This window comes from Sceloporus occidentalis, unplaced genomic scaffold, assembly GCF_023333645.1.
Source record: "Sceloporus occidentalis isolate IW3139 unplaced genomic scaffold, rSceOcc1.0.p SCAF_2, whole genome shotgun sequence".
Classification (NCBI taxonomy): Eukaryota; Metazoa; Chordata; class Lepidosauria; order Squamata; family Phrynosomatidae; genus Sceloporus; species Sceloporus occidentalis.
In genome coordinates this window covers 2600097-2628005 of record NW_028316982.1, presented here as the reverse complement: position 1 = coordinate 2628005, position 27909 = coordinate 2600097, and the positions used below count along the sequence as shown (strand labels likewise).

Below are 27909 nucleotides of genomic sequence, written 5' to 3'. Positions count from 1 at the left end.
TTATTAATTTTTAAAAATTGTACTGTGTTTTTAAAGTGTTGTAGACCACCTTGGGTCCTGCACTCACACACACACACACACAAATATATAATATGCAGCCCAGGAGCCACATGCAACCTCTGAGGGGCTTCTGGGCTGCATTTTACCCACTTGTGTGTTAAAGTCTTCCAAGAAGGTAAACCCTCTGAAATAGACACAATGGCAAAGAGGAGGAAAGAACAGAGGCCTACTCATTTATTGGCAGAAGTGAAAAGGAGAGGGCACATGCCAACCATCCAACTGTCTCCGCCTCTGCAGCAGAGATGCTGGTAATACTGGAAAAACCCTGGACAGAGAGCGACCCATGGCCAGAGGATACCCCACTGACCCCCAGTCTTGAGCAGAAGCCAAGGAGGGAGGCACAAGCTTCACTGAAGAAAGCAAAACACCGCCACCTGCTCTGCCAGCAAAAAGGTTTGGGTCCCCAAAAGTCAGTCTTCGATGTAGATATTTAAACAAACAAACAAACAAAAAATCCTCAGGGAAGGGGAGCAAGAGCTCAGGCAATCCTGCACATCTTTTCCAGCCAGGACAAATGGTAGGGAGTTACAAGGAGAGCCTTCCCCACTGCCTTCTCAGAGCCAGACGGAGGAAGAGGAGAAGGAGGTGTGTTCTGTACCCCCCTCCCCCTCCTCCTCATAGTGTGATCTTGGTATTTCGGAAGCTGGAATTATCCCTGGAAGATAAAGGAAGAAAGGAGGTTAGGAAACATAGTTGTGTTTTATCTATGATGCTCAGGGGCAAAGCACAAGTCAAACATGTTTGGGTTTTTGCAGAGGCTACAAACTCTCCTGAACTCCAAAACAATCCCTAACTTCCAGGAACTGAGGGACCAATCTGGGATGGAAATGAGCCATTCATGCCATACATAGTTTTCTGTGGATTTTTTGGGCTTTGTGGCTGCGTTCTGGAAAAATTTATTCTTGACGTTTTGACTGCATCCATGGCAGAACCTCTTCAGAAACTCTGAAGATGCCAGCCACAGAAGCAGGCAAAACGTCAGGAATAAATTCTTCCAGAACAGAGCCATATAGCCCCCCAAAAAACCTATGGATGCTAGCCGTAGAAGCCTTCGACATTCCAGCCTTTGACTTAGTCAGTTTTGTTTTTCGATGTAGGCCAATGGGATGGGTGAGTCCAAGGAGAGCAAAAATCTGCCAAGAAACAGGGTGCAGCTGGTGATCCGTGTTGCCACCAGAATTGCAACCAGATAGGACACTGAGTAAACTGCTATCAAAATTTCCATAATCTGGTGCAAACTTTTCTGAGTTCCACTGTAGAGTAGAAGGCCTTGTTTGTTGATGCTATTGTTACTGTATGATGTTGTATATTTTATTGTTTTTAGCCGCTTTTAATTGAATTTTTATGTAAACACTTTGTGCTTTTTTAGTCTGTAACCCCGCTTCAATCCACTGGGAGAGGCGGGGAAACATTAATAATAATAATAATAATAATAATAATAAGGCAGAGGAAAAGTGGGCATTCTCATTGTGCCCTTTCCTTCTTATCTAATCTACTGTTGGGCCAGCAACACATATCTGGTGTGATTCAATGCCTTTAACGAAATGGGCATCGTGCTCCCAGCTGTACCACCTTTTTCTAGGTAAACAGACAGGGGCCATTTCTGAGTTACACACAGAACTTCACTTCTTGGGCCAGCCTGGTTCACTTGGATCATAGTTCCCTACTTGGGCTCCTTTCCTACTACACAAAAGTATGCCACTTGATACAACTTCAACTGTCATAGCTGCATCCTATGGAGTGTTTGGAACTGGCTTCTAGAGAGCTTCGGGGCATTACCATACTACAATCCCCAGGATCATGTAAGGCCACAGCCAAGGCAGTTAAAGTAGCATCAAAGTGCTGTAATTGTGTAGCATTTAGGAGTTCTGGGATGGTGGGTCGGGGAACCCAGAAATGTAAGGGTCCAAACACCATGATGGGATAGACTGGAAAGAACCTGATAGATTTTTAGAGGGAGAAATTCAAGCCCAACCCTGGATCAGGCTGGATTAAAAAAAAAAGCTAAGGACTTGTCTGCACTGCAGAATTAATGCAACTTGACATTGCTTCAACTGCCATGGCTCAATGCTATGGAATTCTGGGATTTGTAGTTCTGTGAAACATTTAGCCTTGTCTGTCAGAGAGCTGTGATCCACAACAAACAGCAAATCCCAGGAGTCCATAGCACTGAGCTGTGGCAGTTAACGCAGTATCAAACTGCATTATTTCTGCAGTGCAGATGTGGCCTAAGTTTGTGAAGATGTCCTCTCTGAATGGTGGCCAATACACCTTTGCCCTCCTGGTAGCTGTTCCATTGAACAGAAAGATATCTACATGTTCTCCCTAGGAAGTATGATAGTGTGGCCACTAATGCCATTACAATAAATTCATATCTGCAAAAGGCGATAAAACCTCTGTCTCCATATTGTGTTGAGATAAAATGAACCAGAGGCTTTGCTGCATTTCTTTCTTTCTTTCTTTCTTTCTTTGGAGGTGGTCTTTATTCTAGGTTGCTCCCATTAATGGGTCTTTGTGTTTCAACAGTGGACTGTTATTGGCTCTCTGGGTAACACAACCCAAAGGTTTCTGCTGTAATCCAAGAGGACTTGGCTACTGTAGGAAGAATTTAGCAAAGGGGGACAAGCTTTGTGTTCAGGAAGGTCACTGGAGAGCCTTTCTAACAATAGACACCATTTGTGGCAGTGCTTCAATCAACATTGTCATCCTATTGGTGCTGCAATTAAAATGAGCAAATACACAAGCTTCAGTGATGCAAGGGCCAATACCCTGTCCCCGCTTTTACCTAGGAGGCAGACTGACTTGATCAAACAACACTGGTTCAAGGCCAAGATGGGTGAAGACTGGATGTGAGTGCAACACCCATGGATGCAGACACAGGGTAGAAGCTGGGAAACTGCAGGGCTCCTCTTCCTTTGAGGGTCACTAGTCTGCCTTGCAAGACGACACCCTGGCTAGGCATGTGTCTTGCAAACGGGCAACGCATTCACAGACAAAACCTGTGACAGCAGAGGGACTGCTCCCCAGCTCTTCTATTATGGAACCACCCTCTAATCCAAGAGTGGGAATTCTGTGGCTATGAGGAGGAGGGAGAACATGTGGATAGGAGCCCTGGTGGCGCAGTGATTAAATGGCTGTACTGCAGCCGCTCACTCACAAACCATAAGGTTGCGAGTTCAAGACCAGCGAAAAGGCTCAAGCTCCACTCAGGCTTGCATCCTTCCGAGGAGGTCGCTAAAATGAGTCCCCAGATTGTTTGGGACAATTGGCTTACAATTTGTAAACCACTTAGGGAGTGCTTAAGCGCACTGATAAGTGGTATAGAAATGTACTTGCTATTGCTACTTGCTCCCTAGATGATATTGGACTGCAATTCCCAACAGCTTCAGGTGTCACATTTATGGTGAGGAATGTTGAGAGATGCAGTTTAACAATATATAGATGGCACAATCCCCACCCCTTCTCCAGTCGCAGGCATTCCCTCATCTTAAGAGGGGTGATAGCCACCAACACAACAGGACAATCCCACCCCTGCTTCTTGTCCAGGTGACCATTTCCACCAAGATGACCACCACAAAGACAGATGCCTTAGTCTGTGCTAGAGGAAGTTCTCCTCTGCAGTATTTTAGTACAACCCCATTTCTTCTCTTTCCTCAGCTTTACTAAGCCCCAGTTCTGCAGACCCGGGTCAGTTTCAAGAGACCTTGTTGGTACCATGAAAGCTTGCCAGCTCAGCCCCATGCTGCACCAGCCATGTGCTTGCGGAACCCCAGCCCTCTCATAACATGCATGGTGTTTCTGCAGGCAACAAGAACAAGTGCATGGCTGGTATATGCAGTCTGGGTTAGCTGCCTAGGACAAGTCTGCAGGAATGAGGCTTTGCTCTGTCCCCATTCTGACAACTGACATTCTCACAACACAAGCAAGCTGAAGACAAACCTCTCAGCCTCTCAAGGTCTCCCCTGAATCAATAGCCTTGCAAACAGGCAATGAGAAGCTCATTGCGACAGAGAATTTAGGGCAAGTGTGCTAAGGGCTGCTCTTGCCAAAGAGCAAAACAGTTTACAAAAGCAGACTTTGTTTCCTCTTAGATCCATGTTAGACTGTCAAAACTAACATTTTTGGAGGAAAGGAGATAGCTTTGTGAACTAATCTGCAGGACTGCTGCATTGTGGCACTGAAGGTCACAGCGAAGCACAATGACAGAGTAAGCTGTCTCATCATACATCTCGAAGGATGAAGGGACAGTTTGAAAATATATATAATAAATGCCCCAAGTCAGTGGTTCCCAACCCTTGATCTTCCATCTGTTTTGGACTTCAGCTCCCAGGAGCTCTAGCTAACCTGGACAACAGTCAAGAATGATGGGAGCTGGAATCCAAATTATCTGGACTCTGGAGGGCCAAAGATTGGGAACCACTGCCCTAAATTGATGGGTGACTTGAAGGCACATACTTTACTTTTTTTAAAAAAAGTTAAGATACTGAATATGAGGAGCTGTATCTTGGGTAGGAATCAAGGCTGCATGAGTGTGGAGGGGGGGGATAGGTTTACTTAGCAGCAGCCACAGGTGTGCATATGCATACATGTGCATTGGTGTACATGTGCCCAGGAAAGGAGAAGGCTTCAACTGAGAGGTGTGTCACACATTTATGTAAGAAGAAAGATGAAGCCCTACCCTGGGTGTGTGAGAGAGGGAGGGACAGCGTTCACTCAGCGACCGCCGCTGTTCACCAGGCCATGAAACTCCTCCCAGGCCCTGGCAAGCCAGAGGGGAAACAAAACACAAGGAAACAAAAGAAAAGGGGGTGGGGAGAAGAAAAAAACACATACACACAAAAAGAAAAAGAAAAACGAGCTCTTCAAACCAAATGCTTAACTCTCAACAAGGGCAAAGACAAAAATGTGTGCAGTTTTTACAGGCCTCAGCTGCAAAGTGATACTGGCAAGGGCAGAAAAGAGCCCCAAAACTGCAGCCCTGGGCGCTCCAGGTTGCAAAAAAGCAGCCTTGAAGATTTTGTCATCCCCTCCCCAAATGAAACCTGTGCAGGTGTAACAGCATTTGCTCACATTCATCCCTCTTCATCCCCCCTCTCCCTCTCTCTGCATTGCTACTGTGCCTTCACTACTGGCATCAAAGAAAGTCAAGTCCTTGGGCCAAAATGCTGCCTTTGTGTCGATTCAGTTACTTACTCTGTAAAAATTCCATGCATCCCTGTATTAATACTAAAAGTTACAAAGAAAAAGATATACAGCAGGTCATTGGGGAGGAATATAAGATACGGGTATGGAGTGGCTTTTTATGGAGTCAGGCTGCTGGCCCATCTGAGCAGGGCAGACTGAGTCTTTCCAAAGCATCGGGCTTACCAAACCTGAATGGGAAAGACTATTTCACCTGAGGAGCCCAGGACTGAAATTGACACCTCCCATGACTGCTGTAAAACTCAAATGCACAAGCATGACCACTTCTCTTCAACTTAGAGCTTTGAACCCGAGTTCAAGGCAATCAAGACAGATCTCTTCCGGCGAGCCTACCCCCCAGACCTGCTTTAACAGCTTAAGATGATACTCTACTCGGAACTTGATGAGGAATCAGATTTTGATATTGCACATGTACAGATATTTTAATGTGTTTTTAAATTTTGCTTTGTATAATGAGAATGTATTTTAACTATGTGTAACTTTATATATGTGCTGTTCTCCCACCTCAATCCATATGGAGAGGCGGGATATATAAATAAAAATTATTATTATTATTATAATTGAAGGATGATGCATCATTTTGCAGGCTTTATGTGAGTTTGTTAAGAGAGTAGCTTTTTTGACTGGAAAGGGGAAGACAATTGTTACCAATCATGTCCTGCCTTAAATCTGCTTTGCTAATGACACCCGCAATAAACATAAAAACACTATCACTATCAGTGGCAAAAGCACTTTCAGATTAATCTTGGGAAATGGGCCTAATGTAGCCTCTGTCAGAGACACTATTTTTCTTACTGATGAGCAAAGAGAGTCGGAAGGGACAAAATCTGCACACTCTGCACTGTGAGACAAATTAAGCTGACTTAGAGATGATAGCCCAGAGATCAGAGGCAAATCAAATAACGAACAGGCCTAATGGTTTCCCATAGCTGAGGATATAGAATCACAAAGTTGTCTGGTACTACAAAGGCCATCTAATTCAGCCCCCTGCCATGCAGGAATACACAACTAAAAGACTCTTGAGAGATGGTCATCCAACCTGTTTAAAGACCTTCAAAGAGGAAGAGTCCACTACCCTCAGAGGCAGTCTATTCTACTGTCAAACAGCTCTTGCCATCAGAGAATCCTCCTAATGTCTAGGTGGAGACTCTTTTCTCACACGTTGAAACCATGCCCCCCATCCCCTGAGCCCTTTGCAGGCTGCAGTGCTACCTCACGTCATCCCCAAATGTTTTTTTAAAAAAGCCATACCCCAGGCAAAATGGCAACTAGCAGCGATGTGACGTGACATCACTTCTGGTCATCACTTTGGCCAAGACACAAAGGATGTATTTGAGGGTGGCAGGAGAGTATGGGAAGTTGCTGTACATTTTTGGGACTTTGGGGGGATTTTAGGATAGAAAATCACCCCCAAATCAAACAATCTTTTTAAAAAATCAGGAATGGTGTGTTGTCAGAATTGGGGTTCTGCATGTAGCTGACTGACAAGATCTTCCCAACCTCTACTATGAACAGTAGGTCCTATGGGGCAATTGACACCCATTCTCATTGTGGCCTTATAATGAGGTTCTCATTAGAACAGCAGCATTTCTGAGGAATAACAAGGCTAGGACTCCTGCTTGGTAACCTTGAGTAGAACTGCTCAAGAGAACAGCTGGGGTCTTGACCCACTTTCAAACGGGCTACCTTTGCTGCCCTCCTCTAATCAAACAGTAGAGCAAAATATTTGTGCAGCAATTCTAACTCTCAAGAAGTGCTGAGGCAGAGGAGAACAGGAAAGAAAAACACCTGAGATTTTGATTAAACATCAAAATATAATTACGTTTATTTCTGGAACCTCCCTTAGTGTGTTGGATCACCAAACAAAAGGGGAATGAGCCATGAGGAAGTAGCAGACTTGCTATGCATACAGAATCATAAGGATGGAAGGGACCACTAATCCAACCTCCTGCCATACAACTACAGCACTCCTGACAGATGGCCATCAACTTCTGTTTAAAGACCTCCAAAGAGAGAGAGGTCACCATTCTCTGAGGCAGTCTATTCCAATGCTGGACAGCCCCACTAGCCACGTGAAGAAGCCTGACATCAGCACACATCTATGTACATAACCTCCTTCACAGCACTGCTAGTCTACATGCAGATGAGTACAGGTTCCTGTATTCATCAGTAGGATTTCAAGCTCAATGGCACTGGGAAGTCAAGCTGCTCCAAACCATGCATGGAACTGGATGAAAGGATTTCTCTCTGATCCTGCCATTCTGTGAATGTCTCAGGCTAGGACTGGAAGAGCAAGGGAAGTGTGTGGAAAAAGTGGATGGATGGATGAATGGATGAAGGGGAAGAGAAAGAGGAAAAAGTGGTGAAGGGAACCTTTGCTTGCTCATTAATTTATATCGTTTGTAAGCGTGGATGATTGTAGCAGGTTACGTCTTGGTGAAAGATATTAACCATAATAGTTAAATGGCACCATTAGATTGAGAGGTAGTCAACCTCTGAATATTAGTCCTGCTGGACAAAACAGAGGGCAAAATGAGTGCATTGGTTTTTTGCTAGTCAATGTTAGGAAGGGGGGGGGGGAAGAGAAAGATTTAACTAGAAATGACCAGGACTTTGCATTGCATCCAAGTTATCAGGTGACTTCCAAGCATGTATAGAAAGGATTAATATCCTCAGAAGTCAGAAAGGATGCTGGGTTGGACTTCTAGTCAATTTATGGCTATTCTACAAATCCCCCCACCCCTCCTGTCATTGCACAATGCCCCATGCCCAAATCACCACATTCACTCTTTTACAACAAAATCAGTATCGCCAATTTAGATGAGAAGTGCAATTCCTATCATTCCCCACCACTGACTATGGTGGATTGGAGTATTCCAGAAACATCTGGAGGGCCCCTTTCCCCATTTCCACTTTGGACTAATGCAGAGGTGGGCAATGATATTGGGGGGTGGGATCATTTTTTGCCCATGGCCACCCCTTTCCATGTGGTCTTTCCCTGATTTATTCTGGGTGACCTGAAAGTCATAGAAAGTTACTTCCAGTTTTGCTTTAGCTTTATTGTCAGTGGAATTTTAGTTGCTTGATCACTGGAGATGGGCCTGGAAGGCTCTGTGGGGAAATAGACCAATGGCCACATTCTGCTGCAGTTTTGCAATGGTCTAGGTGTTTAGGCGACTTTTGTCTGGAAAAAAAATTAGGGCAAAGGGTCTGGCAGGTCAAAAAGGGGGCTAGGGCCACATGTGGCTAACAGGATGCACCTTCCCAACCACTGGGCTAAGGGAAGGTCCTTGGTCAGAGATCAGTGGCTCATCCTGGCTTGCTGCATGGATCATGGTGACACTTTGTTCTACTGACACCTTAATTCCTCCCTGAAAGGCACTTTTCTCTCAGACAAGACAAGTGCTTTTAGGGTAATATCATGAGGAGGGGCTCATTCAGCCATGACTCTCTTTTGTAAAGCCTGCCTTATAAAAGAAGTGAGCTAATGCTGACTTTGATGAGGCTTAAGGAAAGAGCCTGCTTACTGACTTAAGCTGGCATGCCTTCAGTCCATTTATTCCTCTTCCTTTCTTGAGAGCTCATGATCCTCTTGATTTGGACATAGAAGAGATCAGTCCCACCACCCCAAGGGACTCCTTGGATAAAGAAGCAAAATCCCCAACCCCTCTGTGGCACTCAAAGACTGCCTGGAACCAGGCTTTCACCTCAAATGCCTGCAGGCAAAGATAAAATGGGGAGTATATGCCAGAGAGCAACCCAAAGCAGAGCATGAAAACCTCTGGCTCCTAGGTTGAACATATCCCTACAACATTGTCCAGCAAATACAACTGGAGGCAACTTGCAAGGTGAGGAGCAATGGGGGAGAGGAGAGAAAAGAGATAGACTACCAACGTGAAAACATGTAGCCCCAAGCTGACAAGCACTGTAATGGCTACTAAGAGCAGGGTCCACTTGGAGAAGAATTTTAAGTTGTCCAAGGGGGGGATCAAGGGGCCTTGCCTGAGAAAAAAGGCCCTCCCTCTATCCATCATCATCCAGAGGGAGAGAAAGGCAAGTCAGCTCCATTGGGCCTTGCATGAAAAAGAAGAGGGCCCTCCCTCCAGTCCATTTGCTATGATCCAGGCCTAAGAGGAAGAGAAGATCTGCTGGAATTATTCCCCTTCCCATTTGCCGTTCCCTTCTCCTTTTGTGTTTTGTCTTTTGAGATTGTAAGAATGAGGGCAGGGAAATATCGACTGAACAATTTGTAAGCCGCTCCGAGAGCCTTTTGGCTAAAGGGTGGGGTATAAATACTTCAAATAAATAACAACAACAGACCACAGCCACAGAAGGCTGGAGAAAACTGGAAGCTGGTAGCCTAGTGCTAAATTCAGAATGGCCAACAGCAGGAGTGAGCAATTATAGGCATGGGCAGGGCCCATTTCCCACCAAAGTTCACATTATAGGTTGGATCCCCCCAAAGCAAACCACAATAATGGTTTTCCTGCATAGTCCCTGTTAAAAGGATGTATAACTAGCAACAGAAAATAAATTTGTGGGGTTTGCATTTCTGTACAGAAACATCCATTTTACCACTACTGAGATTGGCAAGAGAATAAAGCACAGCTTACCCTGGGAATCCATAAATTCAATAGGTTTACAATATGTTTGGGGGGAAATGTGCACAAATCACCCATAGATTTGAAAAATGTGCTTGATTAAATGTGTGTGTTTGAAAAATGAGCACTAATATGCCTGAGTCAATTAGGAAAAAACGCACAAATTAAGAAAAAACCCATACCAATAACTTGCATACATTTGGATGAAAACGAGCACCAAAGTATGCAGGGCCATTCTTATACTTGCTCTGCGTCTCCTTAAGAAGGCCCTGATTCTCTTCCTTGAGAGCCATGACATGATGTAGCTGAGGCACAGGAGTGGATTGAAATAGGTCCACCCTCAATCTCTGCTTACCAGAGATTTATTCACCTGCTTTATTCTCTGGTCAGGAAAACCATCTGCTTCTGGATGATCCTTCTCTATTTTCTTCATCATCTTTGATTATATCAATCATCTATGTAAGCCAAGCTGTGTCTTTGCTTATAGCACTCTTAAGTGAAAAGGGTTTTCACATGCTTCACCCCCAATCTGAAAGCTCTTAAAATGCAGCAACCCTTCATCACTTTGCAAGAAAATAAAAGTCAACTTGAATGGCCCAGAATGGTAAATTATAACTGTCTTATTTAAAATACCACTGTCCTCTCTGTGTACTATAATCCTCTGTTCTAGTCAAAAAGCCTTAGTCACTGGGGTGGGCTGGGAAGATTTCACATACAGCATTTATTATGATTAGAAATAATTTCTCTAAAGCAATAAATTTACATAGTGCCTTCCTGAGACCATTTATAAATCTAATGGGTCTATAAATCCCTGTTAGCTTTTCTATTTTATCTCCCCAAGAATGCAATGCGGTGCACTCAAATAACACACTCCTTCCTGACACTTTGACTTGGTACAGGGAAAATACACAATCCCACTGATGTTAACCAAGTGGCCATTCAGAAGATGAGGCTAGGCCATGGTTTGCAGAGTCTGTTTCAGGAAACCCTTGCTTCCCATGGATGCTCATTGGCAGGAGATCCTTAATGGGAAGATCAGTCATGGCTCTTCAAAGACTCCCAACACCATTATGGATCCCCAAACGGTCTCTGCTACCCATGAGTGATTTCTCTTGCAAAGGAGGGCTAGATATGTTCCAAAGCAGTGGTTCTCAAACTTTGTTCCTCCAGATTTGTTGGACTCTGAGAATTCCTGACAAATGGCCAAGCTTGCTGGGGTTTCTGGGAGTTGAAATCCAAAGTACTGTACTCTGGATAGGATTGCCATAATTGTCCACTAAAACCTGGGACAAAATGTAGAACAAAATCTAGACCAAACTGTAGGACAAAACTCAGCCCAAAATGTAGGACATTTAAGAAAAATGGAAGATCTTAAATGTCCTACATTTTGGGCTGAGTTTTGTCTTGCAGTTTGGTCTAGATTTTGTCCTACATTTTGTCCCGGGTTTTAGTGGACAATTATGGCAACCCAAACTCTGGAGGACTAACATTAGAAACCACTGTTCTGAGAGAATGCTTAATTTATGGGGTTGTAAGTGGTGTGAATTACCACTCCACATGAAACAAGGATGCACCTGAAACTTCATGTCACCTGAATCCATTGGAACAGAGTATGCCAGGGTCCCAAGGTAGGCAAACATGTATTTCTTGGTAGGCTGACATGTGGGGATAGGCTCCTAAGGAGCCCTGGTGGCACAGTGGTTTAATGTCAGTACTGCAGCTGCAAGGTTGCGAGTTCAAGCCCAGGCAGGGCTCCAAGGTCCACTCAGCCTTCCATCCTTTCATAACAAGTATCCACCTTGTTGGAGACAATTGGCTTACACATTGTAAACCACTTAAGGAGTGCTAGTTCACTGATAAGAGATATAGAAGATGTACTTGCTATTGCTACTTGAAGAGGGAGAATCTAAAAGCCACTAACCTAGCTCAGCAATAGCAGATAGGACTTCAGCACTGAAAACAAAGTTCTAAAGCCAAACAGTTGCATGAAGTAGTAGAAATGCCCCAAGTGGGCCTTTATCAGCCACCCAGGTGACACCCAGAGATCCAGAGGTTTAATTCCCACACAAAGGTCTTGCATTGTTTTAAGCTGTGCCATGCATTTCACAAGAAGAACCAAGCCCAGTAAAAGCAGTCCTCCTCCCTCCCACCCCATACGTACTTGATGCTGTCTGTGTGCGTTTTGTACTCCATAATAGTGTTGGGAGGCAGGTTGAGCACTCGTCGTAATGTGTCCCTTATCCGGGCAGTGGTTGCTTGGTCACTGGCTGTCTTGTTCCATATGGAGATGATATCCTCCTAGAGGGTGACCGACAGTAATTTTTAAAAGGGGGGAGAAGGGAGGCTTTAACACTTGCACAAGCAAGCCTGTCCCTCCCTTGCATTCAGGATCACTTACCTGGAAACGAACGGATACAACTGCCCCACAAATTTCTTCCCCGACCATGAATTGTTCTCCCAGCATTGCAAGGATCAGGTTCTCCCAGCATCGAGATGCTAAGCCCTTTCGAAGGCGGATAATCCACTTGCCCCCATTCTTGTTGGCATCATCCTGGGGAGAAGGGAAGAGAGGAAATGAGTTATTGCCCCAACCATTTTTTTCTGGGTCTGATGCTGAAAGAACAAGACAGAGATAGCAGAAGATAATTTTCCTAGCAGAATTGATCTCATGAATATCACAAATTGCAAGCTGACAAGTGAAAGAAGAGATCACTTTTATCAATTATGCCCATCTTTGGAAACATTGTTGGCTGTCCGTCTGTTCCTCCCTCCATTCCTTTCTCTTTCTCTTATGAGCACAAGCAAGAATTCTGTACCAAATGAACTAAAGTGCACAGACCTTTACATGAGTATTTTTCATTCCTCATGTTTCATTCCCATTTAATAGGTGGGAAACTAATGTTTAGAGAGACTGGCCAGGCAGCAAGACCTGTGCAAACGTCATCAATTTAAACTTGGATTCAAACATAACTTAGTTCCATACTACAAAACTAACCCACATGCACACTTCAGGATCAACTTTAAGTAGATGTCAAACTCACTTCCCACATGGGCTTAATTCCTTCTTTGAAAAGATGAAAGTCACTGTGGCCTGTCAGGTCCCCAGGACGGACCATGTGGCTGTAAAACCTCCAGAACTGCTCCACCTGCAATAAAACACACCATCAATGAATCATACAACCCTCTCAGGAGGAAGCTTCCTTTCAGGTTCTGGCTAAAGGTCCCTCTTAGGTCCAAAACACACTGCATAAATAATTAGGTTTGAGACTGCTTTAACTACCCTGGCTCAGTGCTATGGCATCCTGGGAACAGAGGTTTGTGTTGGCCCCAGAGCGTAGAGGACCTACATTCTGTGGCCACCACAAACTTCAATTCCCAGAATGCCATAGCATTGAGCCAGGGCTGTTAAAGTGGTCTCAAACCAGATTATTTATGCAGTGTCAAAAGACAGCAAGAAGGCACGGCAGCAACATTTCTTGTAGAACATTAAACATTCTTTAGTTCCTCCCCACAGAAAAAAAATTAAAGCAATGTTTTTTAAGTTATGTGAAGTGGAGGATTGGCAAGTTTGTGTATTTATTTGCTTCTATGCCTCCTATCTCCTAAATTGGACCCAAGGCGGTTCACAAAAGATCCTTTAAAACACAATTAAAAGCATCACATTAGTGCAACAAGTTAAAAATATAAAACCAACAAAAACATACCAAAACAAACATCCCAATAAGAAGCCTCCCTGGGTGCAGTTATATATTAAAAGCCTGCTTAAAGAGAAAGGTTTTTGCCTATCGGAGAGAGGGCCAGCCAAGCATCCTGTGGAAGGGAGTTCCAGCTAGCCAGAGCAGCCACCAAGAAGGCACTCTCTTGTGTCATATTTTTCCCCCAATAGGCCAGGGACTGTTATCTATATTTGTGCCCAATGACTCCATCTGTTTCTTTCTTTCCTGTAAGCTCTCCATGAACCAGCTCTCTAAGTAGTCCTCATTTGAAATATAAAAAAAGAAAAGGGAGAACCCTCTTCATTGTTCTGCTCTCTACAAAATACCTATAATACCTACAGGCTCACCTGCCACTGCCATTTTTATCAACGCAGACCATTCTCTCATTACCACAGCAGAACCAGCTAGTTTGCTACATGGTTCTTGAAATCTCCAGCTCAGAGGCTTCCACTGGCCACAAGAGTGGCTGAGGTTGAGTTGCCATCAGGCCAGTCAAATATTGGTCATGCAACTTAATAAACTGCACTTTCTTCGAGCGCTTTGTCTGCATGAGCAGATGGGAACTGTGTGATCTCCACCTAGCAGGTGGTTGTTGGTCTTCACCTCCTAGTACTCCTCACTATCAGCTATGCTGGCTGGGGCAGATGGGAGTTGCAGTTCAACTACATCTGGAGGACTATTATTGCCCACCCTGCCCTACCTTACTGTTGTGTAAGTACTAACCCCTTACCCCGCCACGATACAGATGGGGACTTGAGATAGAAATAGTACCTCTTGTTTAAGATTACCTACAGATCTCATGACAAAGGTAGAATTTGAATCAAGAGAAATTTCTGAGTCACAGCTCAAATCTCTTAACCACTGGATGAAGGGAGATAAAGCTCAGTGGCAGAACACATGCATTGCATACAGAAAGTGCCAGATTCAACTCCTGATGTTCCTTATTAAAATGATCAGGGAGTAGGTAACAGAAAAGTCCAGGAACTAACCCTGGACAGTTGCTAATGCTCAAAGCACCAACAGACTCCAAGACTGCAGAGTTTAGTATATATCTTATCAGTGCTTCCAAATTCACCATATGAACAATGCATTTAACATAATTCTGGATTTTCTTTTGGGTACCAGAACCAAACAAAGCTTAGAGTCCTTCCACAAGAAAATCCATTTGGGGTTCTTCCATGTCTTCCTGACTTCAGCAGTATGCTGGTAGCTGAGTATGGAACTGGGACTCTTGTGAGGGGTGAGTGTATATATCTTCTGCCCACCCCGGGAGAAGACAAAGCTTGGCTGAGACAGATCAAGGCCTCAATTCAATATGCCACAATGATAGGTTTTTCCATTACATGCATAGCTAAGTTAACCAAGCCTCTGACAGAGTTTTTGCATAGTCTTTTTATTCTTGTCCCTTTCTCTTTACCTTCAATCTAGTCTGGTTGGTTGTTGTTTTTAAAATCAGCATTGGGTGGATAGTGAAAAATGGCCTGAGAAAGACTATGCACAGTATCAGATCACTGGACCTTCTGGTCTTCATATTCTTTTCTCAGGTTATTTTTATGCAGACTAGTTGGCCAGAAAGCTTTTAGCAACTGACTAACATGGCTGCTACCCTATCAGTATTATTTTTTAAAAGAAAAATTATAGCAGTAAGAAGATGAAAGCCCCAGCATGGTATTATACAACAGCCTTGCATCTCAGACCCTCAAAGGCACACCTTAAGTTGTTGCAATGGTCCTGAACGGCAAGGTAATCATTCATCTGCCTTACAATGTATATCTACAAGCTTTCTGTGGTGCTGTACATATAGCATGCGTTACTTCCCTTTGGAGCTTTTAGGAACTAGATGAAGAGTTGTTTGGGTTAGGCACATTAGACACTGAAATGTGTTATCTTTGGAGCTCAATAGTTCTTATAATTGTATGCAGCTACTTCGGGAGAGCACTGCTGCCCTCTAGGGACCCAAACATGAAACTACGGATTTGTTGCAAGCTTGGTCCCATTGAGTTCAATGAAGTTTACTTTCCACTAGCTCCGTTGTTGTTGTTGTTGCTACTATTCTGTGCCTTCAACTCACAGCGACACTAAAGTGAACCTATCATGGGGTTTTCTTCACAAGATTTGTTTAGGGGAAGTTTGCCATTACCTTCCCCTGAGGCTGAAAGCATGAGACTTGCTGAATGTCACCCAGTGGGTTCCATGACCGAGTGGGGAATTGAACCCTGGCCTCCAGAGTTGTAGTCCAACACTGAAACCACCATGCCACACCGGCTCTATTACCACTAGGTCTGTACTGGATTACTATTGAAAGCTAAGGTTCTAGTAAAGATTACAGAACTAGAGGTATAAATCACTGTGTGGGTGTGCAGCCCAGCTCATAGAACAGACAGTGTGTGATTTTTGCATAGTCACTTGGTGGGTTTCCATGACTGAACTTCATACCCTGGTCTCTTGCCATTCTAGTCCAATACTAAAACCACTATACTATGCTGGCTCTCTCTACATGTACACCCTAATAGTCATAGAATCATAAAGTTGGAAGAGACCACAAGAATCATAAAGTTGGAAGAGACCACAAGGGAATCCAGTCCAACCACCTGCCATGCAGAATACACAATCAAAGCATTCCCAACAGATCTCCATCCAGCCTCTGTTTAAAGGTGTCGTGAAGCCAGGTGCTTAGTGGGGATGGCAATGTAGAGAGTCATCAGCAAGCTTAGGAGATTCCACAATTTGCAAAAGTAGAAAACATCTTTAGTTTTCACCTGTGCCTGAGGGAGCACTTCTTCCATTGCCAAAACCGACTAATAATGAAGGAGGCCAAGGAAGGCTGAAAGGAATGGAAGGGAGCAAGTTGAAAGAATGCTGTCCGAAACATTGAATGTTTCACATTGTGGCCTTTTGTTGGAGATCAGTCCACGTGACGTCTAGCACCCAGTTTCTCATATGCTGCAGCCATTCCAATAGTTGACTGTTTTCAGTTTACATTCTTAGCTCATAAACTCATAGAATCGTAGAGCTGGAAGAGACAACAAGGGCCATCCAGTCCAACCCTCTGCCATGCAGGAACTCCCAATCAATGCATCCTCGACAGATGATCATCCAGCCTCTGTTTAAAGACCTCCAAGGAGGGAGACTCCATCATCTTCCAAAGGAGTGAGTTCCACTGGTGAACAGCTCTTATTGTCAGGATGTTCCTCCTAATGTTTAGGTGTAATCTCTTTTCCTGCAGTTTGCATCCATTGCTCTGTGTCTGATTCTCTGGAGCAGCAGAAAACAAGCTTGATCCCTCCTCAATGTGACATCCCTTCAAATATTTAAACAGGGCTATCATATCACCTTTTGACCTTCTCGTCTCCAGGCTAAATATCCCCAGCTCCTTAAGCCATTCCTCATAGGGCATGGTTTCAAGACTCTTCACCATTTTAGTCACCCTCCTTTGGACACGCTCCAGTTTCTCAATGTCCTTTTTGAATTGTGGTGCCCAGAACTGGACACAGTATTCCAGGTAGGGCCTGACCAAAGTAGAATAGAATGACACTATTACTTCTCTTGATCATTCTAGACACTATACTTTTATTGATGCAGCCTAAAATTGCATTGGCCTTTTTAACTGCCACATCACACTGTTCACTCATGTTCAACTTGTGGTCTACTTGGACTCCTAGATCCCTTTCACACATATAACTCTCCTTAAGCCAGGTGTCCCCCATTCTATATTTGTGCATTTTATTTTTCTGCCATATGTGCAGTGCCTTATATTTCTCTGTGTTGTATATTATTTTGTTAGCATTGGCCCAGCTTCCCGTTTACTCAGGTCATTTTGATCCTGTCCTCTGGGGTGTTAGCTACTCCTCCTAATTTGGTGTCATCTGCAAATTTGATAAGTATGCCCCAAATATTGCCTTCCAAGTCATTAATAAAGATGTTGAATAGCATTGGGCCCAGGACAGAGCCCTGTGGGACCCAACTGGTCATTTCTCTCCAGGATGAAAAGGAGTCATTGTTGTTATAAAGTTCAGTTGTTATTAAAGAGGGAAGTGCCCCGTCTGGATGCATAAACAAGAAAAACAAAGATGGAAACACAGAAGCTGGAGTGGGTTGGTGGTATGTGAATAGAACTGTTACTGCATTTTCTTCCTGCCACATCTTCCTGGGCTACGCTGCAATTTAAACATCTGTGCTACCAGCTGAGTTTCACTACACCAAACCTGTTCTGCAAGTGTTTGATTTTCATCACTGAACAAATGCTAAGATTTCTGAATAGACATTCCCAGGATAATTTCCAAGTGAATTGTTGGTTGTTGTTGTGTGCCTTCAAGGCATTTCTGACTTATGACCATGAACCTATCATGGGCCTTTTTTTGGCAAGGTTTGCCTCTGTCTTCCCCTGAGGCTGAGAGCATGTGTTGCCCAAGGTCACCCAGCGGGTTTCATGGCTGAGTGAGGAATCGAATCCTTATCTCTAGAGTCCTAGTCCAACCCAAACCACTACGAAAATACTGAATCAAGTCAATTACCCTTTCAGCGCCATAGTCTGCCTTTCACACAAAATAGCCCTGGGTACTTTAGAGGAGTGATTCCTAACCTCATTATTCCTGACCACTGGCTATGCCATATTGGCTGGTGCTGATGGGAGTGGAACTCCATCTAGCAAGCCACAGGGTCCTTAACCTTGCTTTAGAGATTCAGAAATCCCCTGCATTCATATATTCATTTGTCATTTATATATTCATTTGGGGTTTCTGTCAGAGGGATTATAAGTTTAGAGTTTTGTTTAGATATTATTAGAACAAGGTTATAATGGGTTTGATATATATTAGAATGTACTAGAAGGAGATAGATTGCTGGTTAGCTTCTGTGCTTGCTTATTAGGACTGGAATGTTACAATGTTAGGGAGTTGCCCTGCCAGGCAGAGACTGCTCTTGTGTTGGGAGGGGGAGTTAAACCTTAAGAGTTAATGCTATTACTTATATGATGTTATAGTAATATGTTCCTGATGTTTATACATGTTGCTGTTATATTTTAAATGCTGCTATGTATGTTGGATTGTGGGATGATGGGATATATAACCATGCTTAAATATACTCATAGGCTGTTAAGGTTCATTATTACTTAGTCTAGTGGTGAAGGATGTTTGTGCTTCAAGGCCACAGGTGCAAGGAGGAGATAACGCCCTGTGAGAACTTAATTGTTTTGAGAGTCTGCCAGAGATCCCGGACTAGAGGACATTACATCATTGGGGAGGAGATTCCACACTGCGCGGGAAAGACTTATCCAATTAATTTACTTTATTGCTTTATGGGGGTGGGTATGCTTGTGGGACTATATAACCCATCTGTAACTATGCATCTTCATTCCTGACAAAGAAGTCACTTCTCTTCTATGTGCACTATTTTCAATCAAGTTGGTACTTTTACAGCCCAGCCTCTTATTGGGAAAGGAGACTGCAAGCAGGAGCCTGACAGGAATGAGGTTTTTAAATAGTTTCCAAGGCTGTAGGGCAGGTATTTATTTAAATGGGAAGAGAGAATGATTGGTTGCAGTTGAGCAATTTTGGAAAATCTGAGTGTTACAGATACTTAAGTGTGATGGGGTTGGTGAAAAGGGGCTGATGGATCTTCAGAGCAGTCCTGCTGGAACAGATCAAAGAGCCCATCAAGTGTGGCATCTAGTTTTTAACAGTGGAAAGCCAGCTGTTAAGTCTTGGAAACACGTAACAAGGGCATGAGGATTGAATCTTGGGTCTTCGAAGCATGTAATGAGTGGGTAAAGGCTGCATGTTGGATCTTTCAGCCATGTAATGAGGATATGAGTGTTGTGTCTTGGGTCTTTGAGACATGTAACAAGAGCATGAAAGTAAAGCCCTCTCTGCCTTTTAACCTTGCACTGGAATTTGAAGGGATTCAGGGTTGTTCTTTTTTAACTGTCATGGCTGCTAACTAGTGAGAGCAATCCATGAACAGGATTCTAATGGGTATCCATAAATTAGTTACATACTGTCTGAACAGCACACAATTTCACTGCGTACTCCTGGTTTCTGGCAATATGAGGGTGGGAAAAATATCTTCATCTCTAAATTGCTCATAAGATTTTATAAAATGCAGATGTCCACCCCATATGAGGCAAAGGAACCTTTGCCCCATATGAGGCAAAGAAGGTTTTAAAAGAATGGGCTGAGGGTGCTGTATTGCTTTAGACACAACTGTTTAAGTTGCTCTTCATTTTTAATGACATTTTATATTTTTAAGTGTAGTTTTAAATTATTTTAATATCGTTCACAATTTAATCCCATTTTAATGTTCACTTTTTGTATGGTTTTAGCAATACACATTGTGTTTTAAAACTGTATGTCACCCTGAGTCTCAATTTTGGGAGAAAGGTAGGATAGTAACAACAACTGAACATTTTAAGGGAAACAAACTGGACATGGTAGGAAATGAAACTAGGATCCTCACATCTTTCTGTTGCAGATAGCACACAAATACACACAAAACCAAGCTGGACTGACTGCAGTTAAACAACACCACAAACGAAATGCACTCACTGAGGCGAAGGTGCCAATTTGTTTGATGTTCTGTTCATAACTCTGAGAGCTGGTGGGTCTCCCAGGCGTCCGTCTGGAGTACCAAAAGGTATAATTATATTGCAGGGGATGTTCAGCCGGCCCTGGAACCACAGCCTGTAAGTGGAATTGAAAAACCCATTTATCCTTATGCACTTCTGCAAAGAGAAAGCTAAGAAGAGACATTTAGAGCATTAGAAGCCTGTCCATTCCTGCCATCATGGAGCATGAAAGAATTGTTTAGCCTCATTTTCTGTGTGAACTTTCCTCTCTGTTAATAGCTTGAAACAGACCATTAATCTGCCAGAAATTTACTATACTTCAAGTATGAGATTAGCAGCTCTCTGAACACTTGAGTTTTTCCAAACTGGCAGAGGACAGGCCCCATGAGGAACACTTTAGACGGAATTGTTTAAGTTGCTCTTCATTTTTAATGACATTTTATATTTTTAAGTGTAGTTTTAAACCCAACTAATCAGACAATTCCACTTCATGAACTCTGCCTATATGCTTCTATATGATTCCAATGAAAAGAAATAGAAAAAGCCCACCTGAAGTGTTAGGGAGACTCTTATTTCCTCTCATTCAGGGAAAATGAATGGAATGAAGATGATCTGAAGAATTCCACACCCACAATTTCCAAACGAGCCAATAAAACCAAATGATTGCAATTTGTACAAACTACCATGTTCATTTTTAGCATTGCTAGGTCAAAATACTAACAAAGGATAAAGCAGGAGAATTTTTTTTAAATGTTTTCCTTTCTCTGAAAATAACAGCAGATAATGATTCCCAGGGCAAAACACCCCAATATGAGAAGAGTCCATCCTGCCATTGTCACGAACTTTTAAAACAGGTGGTGCTAGAATGTAAAATCCTCATTTCTGTTCAGCATTTGCAAGCTACCCATGCCAAACATGGTTAGAAGGGCAAGTGGACTGAAAAATAAATGAACACAACTAAGGCGTTTATGGCAGTAGAAGTAGTCAGGAGTCAGTTCAAGTCCATCTGTAGAACGCAATGGAGAATGAGAACAGAAGGTAAATCTTCTATCTCAAATGCTATATATATTCAACCGTAAGCCCCTTCTGGCAGGGTTCTGTCACAGCTGTTCTCCATGCATTTTGACAGTGCTATAGACATAAACACTGAAGTTTACAGGTCACTTTTAACACTTGACAGTTCTGACATTCAGTATCGAACGCATGAAAAATATCCATCACTGTAACGCATATTACCTGTGTAACCGTTTCTGCTTTCAAAATTAACACACTGAAAGAATTTGCATTGTGTTCTTTAACAAGGAAGCAAACGGAATAGAGGTCAGGTGGGCCTGAAGATGAGTTATTCACGTGTATTTTCTTGGCTCTGGAGCTACAGGCTAAAAACTCCCTGTTACAATCCTCCACTAGATACTCTGGTCCAGTGAAGAGGCAAGGACATACCTTCCTCTTGACGCTACTCTGGGGTTTGTCTCTATCGTTTTTTTCCTTCTCACCATCTTTCTGTGTGCTGTTCTCTTCATTCTGGTCATGATCTCCACTGTCATCATCCTTCAAACTAGCAAAGAAAGCAAGAAAGGCATCAGTTTGAAAGTATGCAGGGATAACTATGTTCACCATAAAACAAAATGCAAAGAATACACTGTGGTTACTAGGTTAATTGGGAGGATTAAAATTAAAGACATGATAGTGGCAGCTGCCTCAATTACAGTAGTAGTAGTAGTAGTAGTAACAATAATAAACTTAATGCAGGCATATCCTGTCAGCTATGTAGGAGAGGATTTTTAAAAGAAGCTGGCATCCATGTGCTTTGGATGCCATGACTCCAGGGCAGAACAGGACGTAGAACAGACTTTTATTTCTTTCCTTTTCCTTCTTTGTTTAGCTTCAGTCAGATAACAGAACTTATCTGCATCACCGTCCTGTTGTAAGCATTTGTGGATGTTACTGTTTGTTGTTGTGTGCCTTCCAAGTCGTTTCTGACCTATGGCAACCCCATGGGGTTTTCTTGCTAAGATTTGTTCAGAGGAGGTTTGCCATTGCCTTTCCTTAAGGCTGAGAGAATGTGACTTGCCCAAGGTCACCCAGTGGGTTTTATGGCCAAGCTGGGAATCAAACCCTGGTCTCCAGTGTCATAGTCCAATGCTCAAACCACTATGCCACACTGGCTCTTTTGTGCATGTTCCTGCAGGGAAAATATGCACAAACTCAGCTTCAGAAGCAAGGTTCTGTGCAGCTAGATGTCTTAGCTCACTGGTTTCAATTGCACACTGTAATAATACTTAAGTTATTCACCCCTGCATTATGGGATGCTGTTGTTACCTTTGCAGGTAGTTTAATCTGAGAAGGAAAAAAACATACACTAAAGGATATATGAGGAATCAACTTTGATGGACTTTTAACAACCTGACTGGATTGGACCTGAAAGCTGTACTTTACTGGATGACTGCAAATATATCTAACAAAGAAATGTGCATAGTTTGTATGCATCTAAAAATACAGAAGAAACACATTTTAGTCAAAGGGGGGAACGTACGCAATGTGTACAATTTGAAAAATGCACACAAAGCCAGACTTCTAAAAAGCACCCTCCAAAGAGAGAATCTCATCCTGTAAGACAAAAACACAAACATGAAGGGATGAACTGGATGTGTACATAGGAAGAAGTCTGCAAATGCACATATGAAAGTTTTGCACATCCCAGTGCTACACAATTTTGCTTTCTGGTAGGTTCTTGATCCTTTGCAAGACACTGACTACAAAAACACACAACACAGTTCTCCAAAATCTTCTACCATGGTACTTACAGGATTATGTTTCTCACGTTTCTCCCTTTTTCCATACAGCAAGGATTTTCTGACATATCTTGCAAACTTTACACTTCCCTAATGCTGCTTTACAAAGACAGAGCCCCATCATCTGCAGATGAGTAGTCAGCACAATTCCTAGCTAGATGGTAAAAACATTCAGCTGGGATATTAAAGCAGTTGCACCTGTTGTATCACAGCCCTTAAGATCATCACAGCGGTCTCTTTTGGAAAGTAATGAGAGCTTTCATAAGATAATAGTAAATGAGTTAAAATTTTAGATTCCTATGACACCACAGGTAATCCCGCTAGGGATGATAGATAATGAAATAGAGAAAAAACACGGCAGAGTTGTATTTTATTTGTTGGCAACAGCAAGAATAGTATATGCAAAATCATGGAAAAAAGAAGAGATATGAACAACTGAAGACTGGTTAATAAAATTGTATGAAATGGCTGCTTTGGATAAAATGACTTGTAGGATGAAAGAGAAAACAGAAGAAAGGACTGAGAAAGGTTGGTATAAGTTACTTGAATATTTGGGAAAGTGTTGGGGAGATATTATTATTAAAAACTTTAGAAAACAGAATACAAGGAAACAAGACAGGTAAGGAAAAATTTATAAACAATATAGTTATATAGGAAAATATAACTATAGAAGCAACCAAAACTAGTATAACAATTGCAAATATGAGATGGGGGTAAAAAAACAATTAGAAAGGTGTACTATGTTAAAGATGAAAGGTAAAATCTAACTAACAATAGAATTGAACAATTACTTTCAGAGAAGAGATTAGACGGTTAGATTAATTTAAAGGTTAGGAACTACTAGGAAGGAAGTCAAGGTTTGTTTAGATGTTGTTAAGTTTTGAAAGAATTTGATACTGGTTGATGTTTGATGTACTTTGTCATGTATGTTTTGTTAGTCTGTTTTGTTACTATGTTTGATGCGGGTATCAATAAAAATATAATTAAAAAAAAGAAAGTGATGAGAGCTTTCAAACAGTGGAAACCTGTGGAACAATGTGTTCATCTTCCCAACGCTGGTTCTGAAACAAAACTAAATTGCAAACCATTTTGCTCACATTTGTTTGTAGTGGTTTGAGTGTTGGATGAGGTCTCTGGAGACCAGGGTTCAAATTCCCACTTGGCCACAGAAACCTACTGGATGACCTTAAGCAAGTCCCATACTCTCAGCTCTAGAGGCAGGCAATGGCAAAGCCCCTCTAAAAAATCTTGCCAAGGAAAACCCATGATAGGGCTGTCTTAGGGTTGCCATACACCAGAAATAACTTGACGGCGCACAAGAAGAACTTTCATCTTCTCCTTTGTGGTTCCAAACTGTAACCTCCTTAGAACTACAGTGGGCCCTCCACATTCGCTGGGATTAGGGGAACAGGACCTCTGCGAAACTGGGGGGGGAAATGGAAACAAAAAAACACCTTTTTAAAATCTGTGTAGGAATCTCTAGGTCCTCTGGGGCAAAAAAAGATCTGCCAGATGTTGACCACGAAATTGCTCTGGAGGACTTACAAATGCCTGGAGGAGTGTTCTCTCTAGGAATCTCTAGGTCCTCCAGTGTGACTTTTGGCAGAAGATTGTTGAGTAAATATTCCTTTAAGAAGTGGTAAAGTAATTTCTATGGCTGTAAATGTTGAGGAACACCAGGTGTCAACCCTAATGGTATCACCACTGGATATAAGGGCTCTGGAACCCAGGACAGGTGTGGGTTGAAGAGAGGAGTTGGTAGAATGTGTTTGTTGGAGACAGAAGTCAGAGCTTCTGTTGTAAATGCTTTGTATATGTTTTGCAACAGGAGGATAAAAGCTTCCAGGGACTTTGGAAGAAGTGAAATGTGTCTGTGCCTTATCTCAGGTTGGTTAGTGCTGTAATGCCAAATACTGCATACTGGGCTGTGCTTCTGCATTCTCCTGCGAACTAATGTTGAGGTCAGGCACCTCAGACAGGGCTGAACGCTGGCACCTCTGTCTGGGCCTAGTTTTTGTTTGTTTTGGCTGCTGCACACTTGAAGGACACAGAGGGGAGCCAACAAAGATGACAACAGAGTCATGGTGGTGGAGGACCTAGATATTGCGAGAGAGAACACATTAATCAAAGCTGCAAATGTGGAGGGCCAACTGTATAAGGAATGGTTACAGATGCAGTTTGTTACCCCTCCATAAGAAAATGCATCTGCCAACATTTCCTTTTTTAAATATCCAAATGTGATCTATGAAAATAGTTTCTATACAACTGTACTCTATGTGTATCTTTTATTGCGATTTTATTGGAATCCTGGCATCTGGTATTTCTAACAACTTCTAGAGAAGTAGCTGACGGGAGGCCTCTTTTTCCTTCTTCTTCTTCTTCTTTTGGCATCTAATTCAGTCTACATGAAATAGCAATTTAAAAAAAGCTTTCCAGTCCTAAAATAGAGGACGTCCTTTACAATACGGGGTGACTTTGGCCAAGCCACACACTCTCTCAGCCTCAGAGGATGGCCATGGCAAACCTCCTCTGATGCATCTGGCCAAGAAAACCTCATGATAAGTTTGGCTTAGCATCACCATAAATCAACATGAAGGCACACAACAACAGCCAGCCCTATAAGAAACATGTTTTCTGGCCGTCAAAGCAGCAAATCTAATGTAGCCCAGAAGGCTTTCGGACGGGAAGTCTAAGAAGCGTTATAACCAAGCAGAGTTTTTATTAGTGTGTCGAGTATGGAGAGAGAAATCCCAGCGATCCAGGCAGGATTCAGGAAAGGAAGAGGCACTAGGGACCACACTGCGAACATGCCGGGATAATGGAGCGCGCTATAGCAAAGCCTTTGACTGCAGAGATCATGAAAGGCTATGGAAGGCCCTGAAAGACATGACTGGAGTGTCAGGGATGATGGGAGTTGTAGCTCTTCACCTCTGGCTCGAACTCACCACCTTGTTACGCACCGGCGCTGACCAGTTTTGGTCAGTGGTTAAAGCTTTGCTCTAAAGCAGCAGAGTTTCAGAGAATAGGCTGAAGACCCTGACAAACTCTCCAAGCCTTCTCACTCTTGCTTCCACAGAAGTCTTCCCACTTCTTCAGGATCCAGCTGGCTCTTGTATCTTCACCCAAGACACCAGACAACTCAGTAGTCTTATATCAAAGATCTACTTTATTCTACTATATACAGCTCCAAAACTATCCAACAATACTCCTCACTACCCACAAAATACATTGGGATTCATAGCCATTATTATAGTCCTTGCAAAATACCACCCACTCTTGTCTGTTTCCACCCAGTGGGCGTGTACATCCACTCTCATTGGTTCTCTTGGTTCAACCCACAATTAATGATTCCATCATTTCAGCCTTGACCACTTAACAATTCTCAGGTGTGTTCAATTATCCACTTTACATTTCTGTCCTTGGCATTTAGGACTTGTTAATCACATTACCTTTTACACCTGTGTGGCTTCTAATTGCTTCTGCTGAGTCACCCTGACTCTCACATACATGTTTTATTTCATTCACTGTATATCCCATGTTGCTTTTTCCTTAACATGGAGGGCCAATGCATCCGATAGTCCCAATGAGGGATCTTTAGTCAGGAGAAAAGGCTACCGTCAGAAGAGAGTATGGAGAAACAGAATGGTTCCCAATTGGCAAAAGGGTCAGGCAAGGCTGCCTCTTATCACTTTCCCTTTAAGGAAAGCAGGCTTGGACACAGAAGGAGGAGGAGGAGGAGTGGAAAGAGGAGGAAGGAGTATCAACAAGCCGAGATAGGCAGGTGACACTGCCATAAGACTAGCAGAAACCATCACGGACTTGGAACAATTGCTAAGGAAGGTCAAGGAATAGGCAGAACGTAAAGGAAGCAGAAATCATGACCGTGGAGGATCTATATCAACTCAACCCAGACGATGGGGAACTCGAAACGGTCAGGGATTTTGACCATTGGCCGAAGAGAGGCTGCAGTCAAGAAGTCAGAAGACGAGGATTGGGAAGAGCAGCAAGGGAAGAATGGCTCTGAAAGCCCTGCCATTCGCTTCGGCTGCTCCGGCTGCCTCCTCTTGCATTCTGGGTCTGTGAGCTCTCTGGCTGAATAGTCTAAATGCCCCTCCTAAACTACAAGTCCCAGAATGCAACAGAGCAGTTAAAGTGGAATGGCAACGCAAGACCAAAATCCTACCGAGGAGAGAGAGGCGGCTGAGCCAGGCTCATCCAAGGCACTGCATTCCCCATCATCCCCTGAGGATCCCATGGACAGCAGCAAAGGACAAGCCGAAACCTCCCTGGAAGAAGCCAAGAGGAGCCAAAGGGAGAGGCGGAGGGGGCCCTTTGGAGCCTGGCCTTGCCTAGACCTCAGCTGCATTCGAGGCTGACTGGGGAAGGCAAGGGCTGCTTCCGGGGGAGGGCAAGCCAAGGAGGCCGAGCAAAGAAGCGCGCTCTCTCTCTCTCTCTCTCTGCGTTCGGCTTTTGGGGCGGAGCCTGCAGCTTCGCGAAGCGCTTGGCACCATCCTCTGCCCGAGAGCGAACTACAAATCCCAGGGTCCCATCGGGGCGACGGAGGTGCGCTTTGATGCGGCCCTGGCTCCGTCCCGTGGGCTCCTGGGATCTGTAGTCAGAGGAGGCTGAGGGCCTGGGAAAGGCTACAATAAACCCCAGGGTTCCCCCGGACGGAGCTGCAGCATCGCGGGGCTCTGGCCTGCCTCCAAGTGGCAGCTGAGGGCGGAACTCGAGGCAAGGGCGCTGGGGGTCTGCCGAGCCCCTTCCCCGCTTCAACAAGGCCGAGGCGGCGCCCCCGACTCACGCGTCGAATTTGTTGTTCATCCTTTTCGGTCGCTGGCCGCCGTCGCTTCGGCTCCTCCTCCTCCTCCTCCTCGGTCCCTGCTGCCCCGCCACTTCCGGTCCTTCGCTTCCATCCGCTCCCCTCAACGCCCACTTAGTCCCTCGATTCCATCGACGGAGCGGAACCTTTC

At 43.6% G+C, this 27909-nt stretch overlaps 1 protein-coding gene across 5 annotated transcripts; it reads right to left on the bottom strand.

Moving 5' to 3' along the window:
- Positions 1-212: 212 nt before the first annotated feature.
- Positions 213-27909, bottom strand: LOC149317871 (eukaryotic translation initiation factor 4E type 2). Of its 5 annotated transcripts, none has more exons than XM_089508602.1 (8): positions 27741-27909; positions 21585-21699; positions 20122-20256; positions 12905-13009; positions 12262-12414; positions 12025-12161; positions 4739-4819; positions 213-715 (listed from the first exon to the last, which is right to left on the bottom strand). In XM_089508602.1, exons 1-7 carry the CDS (start codon positions 27758-27760, stop codon positions 4774-4776), a joined length of 711 nt encoding a protein of 236 aa, XP_089364728.1. In that variant the 5' UTR covers positions 27761-27909; the 3' UTR covers positions 213-715; positions 4739-4773. The 5 variants fall into 5 exon arrangements, with proteins under 5 accessions (XP_089364728.1, XP_089364726.1, XP_089364724.1 ...); XM_089508600.1 differs by having other exon boundaries at positions 21638-21699; positions 27741-27830; XM_089508598.1 differs by lacking the exon at positions 27741-27909 and adding an exon at positions 22949-23535.